Source organism: Alnus glutinosa, chromosome 1 (assembly GCF_958979055.1).
Source record: "Alnus glutinosa chromosome 1, dhAlnGlut1.1, whole genome shotgun sequence".
NCBI classification, from domain to species: Eukaryota; Viridiplantae; Streptophyta; class Magnoliopsida; order Fagales; family Betulaceae; genus Alnus; species Alnus glutinosa.
Window position 1 is genome coordinate 18,454,838 of NC_084886.1, and position 11,570 is coordinate 18,466,407.

An 11,570-nucleotide genomic window follows, 5' to 3' on the forward strand; every position below is an offset into this window, starting at 1 on the left:
AATGACAGTTTTTTAGTTTTTTATTTTTTATTCTTTATTCTTTATTCTTTATTCTTTGGTGATAAAGAATGAAATGCTTCACGTTGTGTCAGACACTGGTTCACATTCCTTAAACTTTTCTTTTCCATTTAAGCACTAATAAATCACTTTCTCATCCTTTAAATGCAGAGAAAAAGAGAAAGAGATATTTAAATATTGTTTCAAATAAATATTAAACGAATAAATTATATTAAAGTAATCTTAAGATAATTATTTTTGTTTCCTTAGATGTAAGGTAAGTATTTTCTTAGTTTAAGGAATTATAAGAAAATCTGATTTAGTAGGTTTTTTAGAATACTAGAAGCAACTTTCTTGTATCGCTTCGATTTTGAACAAGCAAAACCGTAAGCGGAAACCTCCGATTTTCACATGACGCTACCACATCAGAGTTACAATCTCGCAACGAAATATTTTTTTTCTTTATAGCACTAGGGATAAACCACATAATACTTATGAACTGACTGAATTACCTCGCAACTATATAGATAAGTATTTGTTTTAAAACACAAGACATGCTCACTCAAGGTGTACTAAATATGGGCCACAAACAGCACATAATTAAACATTGACAATAATATACCATACAAACAAACAAACAAACATGATTAGTTATAATGCTTGCTTCTCCCAAAGACAAGCATCAAGCTCCTAGCAGATGATTCAGAAACCATCAAAACTAGCGAAATGATCTTCGCCCTCATCTACATTTCTTGAATCAGGATTTTTGTAAAATATGGCGTTATCATATTTACACAGAAAAACAAACAAGTGAGACTCCAAGTTCCCATAAACTATAAATAAGTCACTAAATTAAATAAAAAGAGGTAAATGTGAAGAAAGAGAAAGAGAATGCATGTAATTTTCATATTATTTATGCAATATGTCACTCACTCTAGAGGACTTCAACCTATCGACTGATAGTGGACTACAACCCCATATTTACGGATAATAACCGACTCTAACCTTTCGTTATCACTTTATTATCAGTACTTGAGACTGTAACCACCGGCCCAAACATTATTATAGAGTTTTAGCACCGGGATTCTAACCACCAGCCTGTGGACTAGAACCCAAAAATGCATTAATATTTTTTATTATTTGTTCTGAAAAATATAAGATAATATGCAATATCATATCCATGCGCATATAATCAAGCATATAATGAATAAATCAACTAACAATTATAGTAATGAAACACAAAGTCATTTCACAGTAAATACTTCCATAGTTTCATAGATGCAGGAGGTCACAATCACTTCTTCTTGAGACTCAACGACCCTCATGGGATCACCTAATTCTTGGTGTTCTAGTGAGTGCTCGCTTATGCACGCTCTCACCATCTCAGTCTATGAATGGTTTTATCACCATTTGCAAAATAACACATCAACCAATATGCTTAATAAAACTAATACCCTGATTCTATAAGTAAATCCATACTTAAAGTTCACATTTATAAAAGCTTGGTAAAATAGCATAGCAAATGATATATTTAAAACTAGTATCCCGTCTTAGTAAGTAACTTCATACTTACAGTTCTCTCAAATGAAGTCCCCAACTCCAATTCTGCAAACAATCTATATTTACACGGTATTTCATAAATCAGCATAATCATCAAACAATATGGTCAAACATTAAATATAATGTTGTTCAAAGACCCTTATTTCCTTATATATGTTTACCGTTCATTTTACTTACTTTATTTATTACTAACTCATCTACTTGTCTCTACTCCATTTGTTCATAAGTTCATTGTTTAACAACTATATCATTATTATCTTCCTAGTTCATTTTATCTTTTACCTTTTTAATTACTCTGAAACATTCATTAGGATATCCTTAAAACTTGAACTCATAATTAGTGATGAGGCTAAGACCAATACCACCAAATATGAACATTGATGATTAAAATATATCATAAGGATAGTAAAAATAAAGACGATTACTCATGACGATTCAATACCATCATAAAGATAGTAAAAGTAAAGACGATCACTCATGATGATCCATGACCATCACGAGAACAGTTAAAGGAAGCATAGTTTCTCATGCTAAAGGTTACTCGATGAAAGTCTTAAGGACTAACACAGTCGACTAATTCCATTTTCCTCTACTTATTCTTAATCCACAAGCTTATTGGATCATTAGAACAATAATAGCAATAAAATAGAACATAAATTAAATATAAATGAACATAAATGAAATATGTAATATTTTCAAATTATAACTTCAACCAATTCTCTCATGAGTTGAAATTAACTTATAGATCTCTTGGTTAAAATAAAAGAAACATCATAAAGCATCAAAATACATACCTATAAGTGATTTGGAAGAAACCCCCAAAAATTCCTCTAGGTGGCCGAATGGTGTAGTTTTGGAGAAAGGTGATGCTTTGCTAACTTATTGGTATTATAGGCTATTGTTGGTAAAATAAACAACTCATTTCATTTATATCAATGTAACGTCCTACCCCAAATTCAAGGGTGGAGTGGGAAATTTACTCAATTAACCACAAAACGCTACTCCTAAATCTTTAAACAATCATCGCAGCGGAAAACTTAAATAACTTTTGTCTTTGAATTGATTACATGAACATTTCCAATAAACTAACAAGAGCTTCTAAATCATTACATCTCAAATTACAATTACAATGTACAAGTCACTACAATCTTCCACTTATTTATCTCGCAGCCTCTCTCTCTCTCTCTCTCTCTCTCTCTCTCTCTCTCTCTCTCTCTCTCTCTCTATTGTTTTCTCACCCTCTCGTTTTCTTTTATCTCTCTCTTTGTTTTGATTCAAGAATCGTAGGGTTTGGTTGTGGGAGATTTGATGATGGGCGACGACTAATTTGCTTGTGACAGATTTGATGATGGGTGATTGGCCGATAAGGACAAGGGTTTCAAGAGTTTAAGATATTCTTCCTTCTTTTGTCATGAAGCTCTCATCAATTTGGGTCAAATCTGTTTGGGGTTTTTCTTCTTTGCTACCAAAATGTAATTTCTCATTGATTAGTTTATCATTTTCATGCATAATTTTTCTTCGCTTTTACATCAACGAAATTTAGTGTATTTTTGTTCTTTTTATTTTAGGAAAAAATACACATAACCCCCTCAAATTATCACTCAATTGTCAATGTTCCTCATAAACTACCAATTATGTCAATGTCCCCCCCTAAACTACTAAAAAATGTTAATGCCCCCCTTAATGACAAAAATACCCTTCATAAAATTATTAAAATTAAAAAAAACAAAGAAATTATTAAAAAAATTATAAAACAACAAAAATTTATAAAAAAAAAAAACTGGTTTTTCTTCTTCTTCTTTTTTTTTTTTTTTAAAAAAATATATATATATAAAAAAAAATTATAAGAACATTTTTGTCTTATTGAAAAAAATTTAGGGCCATTTTTGTATTTTTGTTGGTCTTATAAGGACATTAATATATATTTTTTTTTTATAGTTTGAAAAGAGACATTGACAAAATTGGTAGTTTGAGAGGGACATTAACAATTAAATGATAATTTGAAGGAAATATATATACTTTTCCTTTTATTTTATTTTCTGGGCTCTTACATCCTGAAAATTTGTTTTCTCTTATTCTCGCTACAAAACCAAAGTATTGTGTATTTTTGCTTAAATTTCGAAATTGTAGTGAATCTAGTGGTACCCATAAATTTAGTATATACCGATTGTTTATTGATGTCAAATAGATTGTGGAAAACTTGATAAAAAATATGTAAACCTTCCCACGTTAGACCTTTCTCAATGTTATAACATATAGTTAAATATATTATAACTAGTTGATAATATATTAATTACTGTTAACTAGTTTGTAACGACCCACCCCTAATGTCATAATATTGTTCGCTTTTGGCTCCCCAAATCAGACTTCCCAGGAGGTCACCCATCCTGGGATTACTCTCGCAGAAGCACTCTTAACTGCGGAGTTCTGATAGATTCATGACCATCACGACTTTAAAACGCGTTGTGTCATAAATGGTGCATTTATACATATAAGCACATCCTCATTCCCAGGCGATGTGGGACGTCACAATCACCCCCTCTTTGGACCCAGCGTCCCCGCTGGCGTCCCTCATTGGGCTTATGCACGCTCCCACCATCTCAGGCTGGACAATGGCTCTGATACCATTTGTAACGACTCACCCCCAATGACACAATATTGTTCGCTTTTGGCTCCCCAAACCAGACTTCCCAGGAAGTCACCCATCCTGGGATTACTCTCACAGAAGCACGCTTAACTGCGGAGTTCTGATAGGTTCATGACCATCACGACTTTAAAATGTGTTCTGTCATAAAGGGTGCATTTATACATATAAGCACATCCTCATTCCCAGGCGATGTGGGACGTCATTAGTTAATACTATTATATTAACAAAATAGTTAGCATGTTAATGCTTATACACAACAATCTTATATTTATATATGTTACTTGAAAATGTATGTGCATATATTCTAACGAGCTAGCGAGTCAAGTTGAGTTTATATGATTTGTGTTCGCAAATATTAACTAAGTCGAGCCGAATTTATAACAATATGTTCATTTAATAATCGAACATATTTTTGTGTTCATAACTTATTTATTAGGGTTAAATACACTTCTGGTCTTTTAGTTTTGAAAACTTTATTTTTTAGTCTTTGAGTTTCAATTCGCATCACATATGATATTTCAGTTTTGGAAAAAGATTAAATTAGTACCTCAGTCAAGTTTTCTGTCCAAAAACTAATAGTCCACCACGTGTCAACTCCTGAGGATTGACACGTGTTGTAGTATGAAAAATAAAAAATAAAAAGTATTTAAAAATTAAAAAAATATTAAAAACTTCTAAAAAATTGAAAAAAGAAAAAAGAAAAAAAAGAGGGGTGTCTGAGCTACCCTATTAACCGGTCTGGGGTGGCCAAACCACCCCCAAGGGCCATGGGGGTGATTTGGCCATCCTCAGGCCGGCCGGTCTGGGGGTGGTCGAACCACCCCCGTGGGACCCATGGGAGCATATATCTTTCTTCCTAAAACTATGTCGTTTTTATCAACCCTAAACAAGACACTTCTCAGCGTCTCGTCTCTCACTCTCACTCTCTGTCAGTCTGCTCTCGTCTCTCTCTCTCTCTGCGAAGTGAAGGACAACCAAGAATCGGGCGTCGCTGCCCGCAAACCGTCGAGCCAGGCCGTCGAGGAACGCCAACATCCACAACCACCGCACGCCGCCTTCTGTAAGTTTGATTTCTCATATTTCTTGGTTGAAACCCTATATATAATTGTTAAAACTTGAATGAGTGGATTTTGAGGGGGGGGTGGGGGGGGGGGGGGGGGGGGATGAAGAATTATTCGGGGGCAGGGGGTGGAAAATTTTCTCAAAGTGACTGTTTTGGATTTTTGAAAGTATAGTAAACTCGTGCACTTACAAGCACCAAATAAAAGCTCATTGGCGGGAAAGATTTTTTTTTTTCTCTCGCATTTTTTCTCGGCGCCCCAAACTAGAGTTTTGTTTAACGAAGCACTTTGAGGAACCCCGTAATTGCTAAGCGTCTCCATTTTACGTCCCAGATTGTCCTAGCAGAATCTTCTTCAGGTAACCCTCTACCTCCTCCTCCTCCTTCTTCTTCTTCTTTTTCAATGGTTTAAGGCTTTGCTCCTTGTTTGGTTGCCGAGAAAACAAAGAAAAAGAACATAAAACGAAATAAAAATTTTGAGTTTCCTCACCTAAATTAATTGTTAGATTCGATTTAATGAACGAAGCGATGTTGGGTTGATCTGGTTAGCACAATTATTTTTGTTAGAGGATAAATCTCTGCCCCACATCAACAAGTCATCCACTGCAGATCAGCATAACATCAGCAAGTCATCAGACTCAAACCATGATCCAGCAAGCTAATCATGACATCAGAAGACACTAAGCCCATTCCTTGATCTTCTGTGACAGCAACCATGCTCAGTGACAACCATATTAAAAGCTGATTTCACTCCTGACAGGAACCATATCAGAAGCAAACCATCTTCCCCAAGTTTCCCTGATTTCCTCTAGATTTCACTCCATAATTTCTGGGATGTGCTTCCCTTTACATCTCTATATATTGTTCACTATTGTAACTAAAATGTGTAATGAAAATCAGCAAGATGTAGTCCTTTACTTACCTTGTGTTCTCCTCTTCTCCTTCTTCCTTTCTCTGTTTTCTGTCTTCCCTTTATTTTCTAACATGGTATCAGAGACGCCAATCTTTCGGTCCTTCATGTTGCAGCCTTTGTTAAAAATTAAACCACCCCTTTCGTACTGCACCAGTCCTTCCTCAGCCGAACCTGTCCACAAAGCCAAGATGCAGCATCACCAGCATCTTCTCAACTCAGCCGTTCCCAGTTTTGTTCTTCTGCCGAACCTCTCTTTGAGGCATTTCTTCAAACACCTTAGTCACACCCATCACCTCTGTTTCTCCTCCTCTTTATTTCAAACACCTTAGCACCGTCAGCATCAAGAAGATATCTCCTCTTCAGCAAGTTACCATTGCAGAACACCACAAGTCTTTCAATCCTTCACATGGCAACCACAAACCTCTCATCTTCAAACACTTCACCAACACCCACATCCACTCCAAACATGGTCCCTGCAAACAAACAAACACTGCCGAGAAGTCAAACACCTTCCGTGTTTACCATTTCTGAAACCACTCTGCTCACATTCTCCCAACTCTTCAACGGCATCTCCATGTCTACAGTTGAATCGAAACAAGCTTCAAGACAAACAATCAAGCAAGCAAGAGCAGAAAAATGCAGAAATCCATCCGAGCTTAATCCCCTGCACCGGTGTCAATCCTTCCTCTCCTGCAGGTTCCTCTATACTGCTTTGCCGCCGCAACCGACCCGGCCAACCACCTCATCTTTCCCCAAATCTAATGTCCACTTCTCAAAAGTCATCCAGTGTCATCATTCTCTCAGCTGGGTGAATCACATTCGGCCACGTCTCCACATGCCAGAATCATCACATCCCTGTCGGCTCGAGACAAAGGCTTTGAGATACATTTTGAAAACCTGGGCCAATCCAAAAAAAAAAAAAATGCTGATAAGAAGCAAAAGACAAACCAAAGGAAGTTCTTCCCATCAGTTTGTGGGGGGATGTAGAGGATAAATCTCTGCACCACATCAACAATTCATCCACTGCAGATCAGCATAACATCAGCAAGTCATCAGACTCAAACCATGATCCAGCTAGCTAATCATTGCATCAGAAGACACTAAGCCCATTCCTTGATCTTCTGTGACAGCAACCATGCTCAGTGACAACCATATTAAAAGCTGATTTCACACTGACAGGAACCATATCAGAAGCAAATCATCTTCCCCAAGTTTCCCTGATTTCCTCTAGATTTCACTCCATAATTTCTGGGATGTGCTTCCCTTTACATCTCTATATATTGTTCACTCTTGTAACTAAAATGTGTAACGAAAATCAGCAAGATGTAGTCCTTTACTTACCTTGTGTTCTCCTCTTCTCCTTCTTCCTTTCTCTGTTTTCTGTCTTCCCGTTATTTTCTAACAATTTTCATGTTGAATTTTACAGTTAGGTAAAGTTAAGAATTTTGCCACTTTCTTTTTCAGAAGTTTAATTATAATTCAGACCATTGAGAATTTTGAAAAGTGTCAAAGCTTTTCTCCAGAAAAGAAAATAGCCGTACATCGAGAATTTACTATATGAATTCACTAAGAATGAAAACTTTGAACTTTAGTTTTATAACCTTATATGTTTATATTGTTACTGAAGGTATTCTTTCAATTTTTAGTTTACTTTTCCTTTTCCCTTTTCAATTCAATTTTATTTGAATAGTTGTTGTTGTTGTTGTTTTTTTTTTGTTGCTATTGAATTATTGTGCCTACTTTGCATATCTTGTATCTTTTTTGATTACTTGGTGTTCATATGCTTGTTTTGTTGTAGTTTTTGTTCCTTAATTGGTAATTTCCTAATTTGCTCTGAAAGTAAGCTTTTTCTTTCGCACATTTGATTAGATGGGTAAGGAGGAAAGTCCACAAATTACTAGAAGAACAACCAGGTCTTCTTCTTCTGTTACTGTTGCAAAAAATGGAGTCGAAACAACAAAAACAAGTGATTCACGCCCATTGACAATCAATGAACTCGTGTTTGGAGAAGGCCCCATTGGTTTGGATGATCTGTTATCTAGTTTTCCCGGTAGACGTGTTCAGATTCTTGAGCTTGTACGCCTTTTGGGTCCCTCTAATTCCCCCATGCTTCCTATCTTTATTTATGGAGGTTCCTCTACTGGGAAAACCAGCATTATTCTTCAGATTTTCAGGCATCTCAATCGACCTTTTGTTTATTCAAGTTGTCGTACATGCTATTGTCCCCGTATCTTGTTTGAATCCATTTTGAATCAGCTGTTGCTTCATAGAAAGAATGCAGCCAATGGTTATTCGAGTGTGAAGCGCTGTGAAAGGCCGTCTGATTTTGTTAATTCTCTTCATGAAGCCTTGAGTAATGTCATAAATAATCTTAAGGGGAACTCAGGGAAATCAAGCAACAAAAATTTGGTTGGATGGCCTGATGGAAATATGATCTACTTGATATTTGATAATTTGGAGCTTGTTAGAGAGTGGGATAAAAGTTCCACGATATTACCTTTTCTGTTCAATCTCTTTGACGTTCTGAAGATGCCTGAGGTGGGTCTGATCTTTGTCAGCAACACTTCACCTGATACATATTACTCAAGTATGGGTTACATGGAACCTATACCTGTTCATTTTCCTGATTACACAGAAGATGATAATCGTCAAATATTAATGAAGAACCAAGTAAACCGGAAGCTTTATTTATCCTTCCTTGAGTAAGAACACATTTTGAACGGTTATGTTGCATGTTTGAGCTTTTGCTTGATGTGATTTTCTTAATGAGCTTGAGTTTTGTGTCTTGTCAAACAGTGTTGTACTAAGGCCTTTCTGTAGAATTACCAGAAGGGTGGATGAGTTATCTACTGCCTTTGCACCATTATTTGAAAAATATTGTGAACCTGTTAGTGATTCGGGACTTGTTCCCAATGAAGAAATGAAGAGAATGTTGTTTAGTCATCTTCAACCTTATATTGCTCCTTCTCTGAACGAGGTATTTAAGGTTTCATCTCAGCCTTCCACTGAAGTTAAATCCAACAGGGAGATAAAGCAGAAGGGCAGCAGGCGAAAATCAGGTTGTGAAGAAATTGATGAGTTGGATTTCCATATGTCTACTTCTGCAAAATATCTCCTTATATCAGCATTTCTTGCTTCAAGAAACCCAGCTACGCTTGATGCCTCGCTTTTTGATCCAATGGGTGGTTTTGATAGTCGAAAACGAAAGAGGAAGTAAGTGCATGGACAATTTGATATTCAATCTATGTTGCATAAGTGTAGTCTATATTTTATAATTATTTGAGGTTATAAGGTTATGAATCCTATTTGCTTTCCTTGGCAGAGATGTTGTATTATCAGTTTTTGTTTGCAATAGAAGAACTTCTAAATCTGCGTTTGTTTTGTAATTATTCTTAGGCCCTCCCAGAAGTCATTGGAGCAAAAGGAAACTGCAGAACAAGAATTACTTATGAAGGGACCTGGAACTTTCCCGTTAGAGAGGTTATTAGCCATATTTCAGTGTATCACATCCATAGCAGAAGGTTCAATCGATGAAGAGGAACAAGGAAATGAAGGACTAGAAGTTCAAGGTGGGGATAGCAAACTCATGTCTGATGTTCTGTTGCAACTATCCAGTCTCTGCAATGCTAATTTTATAATTAAAGGAGGAAGCTGCCCATTGGAGGGCTTAACTCGGTATCGATCGACTGTGTCTGAAGACATGGTTATGAAGGTAATCTGTGTACTCTTATTATATGATATGATACCAATTTTATTTAGGTCTAACATTATGAAATGTTTTTCATTTACATTAAATCGTTTTTATAGGAAGATTTCAAATGTTTTCAGGTGGCAAGGAGCCTTAAGTTCCCTTTGTCAAAGTATTTGTATCGAAGATAATGGTTTGTGATGTGGAAGCTACTTGTAACATGGTCGTCAACTCAAAAGATTTAAGAAGTACGTGCTATTAGAAAAATATGTGCTTCTCATATGGTATGTGATACAATACATGTTACTTTATTAGACTGGTTTGTAGGAATTGGCCACAAACTAGTTTGTAGATAATTTATGTCCTGTCTTGGTGCAATGACTTAATTTCCAACTTCTTTCAAAAAAAGAAAAAGAAAAAAAAGAGACTTAATTTCCAATCTCTCCAACTAGAAGATGGTGTACATATGCATGTATTTGATTGTTGCCCTAAATATGTCAAATCTTCAAAAAAAAAAAAGAAAAAAAAAAGAAAAAAAAAGAAAGAAAGAGCTACCAGCTTAATGCTTTTGCATTGAAAAGAAACTTACTCGATCGTAATATGTAAAGACACTTTGTGTATTGAAATAGGCAACCTCAACTTGGAAAATATGTATGGCCAAGGAGGAATATCTAGGTTATGATACTACTAAGAAAAAAACAGATCTAAATAGGTAGCTTGCTATATAATATATTTATGATGCGCACCGAACTCTATATTATTTTAAGGTGGTATATGGTGTTTCAATGGAATTAAGCACACCAGTCTTAGGCACTCAAACATGAAATTGGACAAACAATGTAGGTAGTGACCTCTCCATTGTCTCTTAATTTTAAATAATTATTCATTTTAAATTTAAGCTAATATAAAAAATTTATTCATTTAATTAATATTTTAACAATCTAGATGTTCTAACGACATCACTAGAGTTATTCACCTTTCATAATCGTCCATATATTCTACATTAGGGTTTCACGAAGGACCAGTTTTCAAATTTGTGCAAGTTGCGTGCAAAGGAAGTCCACTTGATACGTGAAATCAAATCTCAATAATTACCACAATAAGGTACAGTAAACTTTAAGAGTAATGCTCTAAACTACTCCCTCATCCCCTTAAAGTCTATGTGGCGTGGTCCCTAAAACCAAAAAACCAATCTCCACGTATCAAATATTATGGGGGACCATACCACAAAGGCTTTAGGAGGATGGAAGATGGATGTGGGCGGGTAGTGTATAGCATTACACTTATCCCTCTGTGCTGAAATGATGTCGTCAATCTATTCGTGATTTTTTTTTTTTTTTAAAAAAAATGGGTGAATTGACAATGTCATATCAGTATAGTAAAATAATGATAAGATAGTGGTGTGGTATATAACAATACTCAAACTTTAATCATTATATCAATTAGTACTATTCAACCACCCAAGTTAAAAACTTGGCACCCTACCAATGACCATTTCAAGACTACCTACTTGCATACCAAAGAAAAGAAGATCATTTCAAGACAAAAGGAGGAGTACTAATGGAGGAACAAGCTAGCAGTAGACTAATTACATACTGTCACTCTTCATCTAACTATTGATACCCTCTTGCGTTGGATTCTTACACATAGATTTGGCTTAGGTGCCTAAAAAAACAACAATATATATATGTCCTAGTTTTTATCT

The 11,570-nt window shown here is 35.5% G+C and overlaps 1 protein-coding gene across 2 annotated transcripts; it reads left to right on the forward strand.

Moving 5' to 3' along the window:
- The first annotated feature begins 5,070 nt into the window (after positions 1 to 5,070).
- On the forward strand, positions 5,071 to 10,258 carry LOC133875953 (origin of replication complex subunit 5). 2 transcript variants are annotated; one of them, XM_062314245.1, is made up of 5 exons: positions 5,071 to 5,264; positions 8,047 to 8,879; positions 8,974 to 9,390; positions 9,574 to 9,889; positions 10,006 to 10,221. In XM_062314245.1, the coding sequence occupies exons 2-5, from the start codon at positions 8,047 to 8,049 to the stop codon at positions 10,054 to 10,056; spliced, it is 1,617 nt and encodes a 538-aa protein (XP_062170229.1). In that variant the 5' UTR covers positions 5,071 to 5,264; the 3' UTR covers positions 10,057 to 10,221. The 2 variants fall into 2 exon arrangements, with proteins under 2 accessions (XP_062170229.1, XP_062170236.1); XM_062314252.1 differs by lacking the exon at positions 5,071 to 5,264 and adding an exon at positions 5,431 to 5,623 and having other exon boundaries at positions 10,006 to 10,258.
- Positions 10,259 to 11,570: the final 1,312 nt, after the last annotated feature.

Excerpts from the sequence above, each read along its gene's own strand:
- LOC133875953 (XM_062314245.1), top strand. The coding sequence starts at position 8,047 with ATGGGTAAGGAGGAAAGTCCACAAATTACTAGAAGAACAACCAGGTCT. Across the intron at positions 8,880-8,973 it reads CTTTATTTATCCTTCCTTGA|TGTTGTACTAAGGCCTTTCT; the intron begins GTAAGAACACAT and ends CTTGTCAAACAG. Across the intron at positions 9,391-9,573 it reads AGTCGAAAACGAAAGAGGAA|GCCCTCCCAGAAGTCATTGG; the intron begins GTAAGTGCATGG and ends AATTATTCTTAG.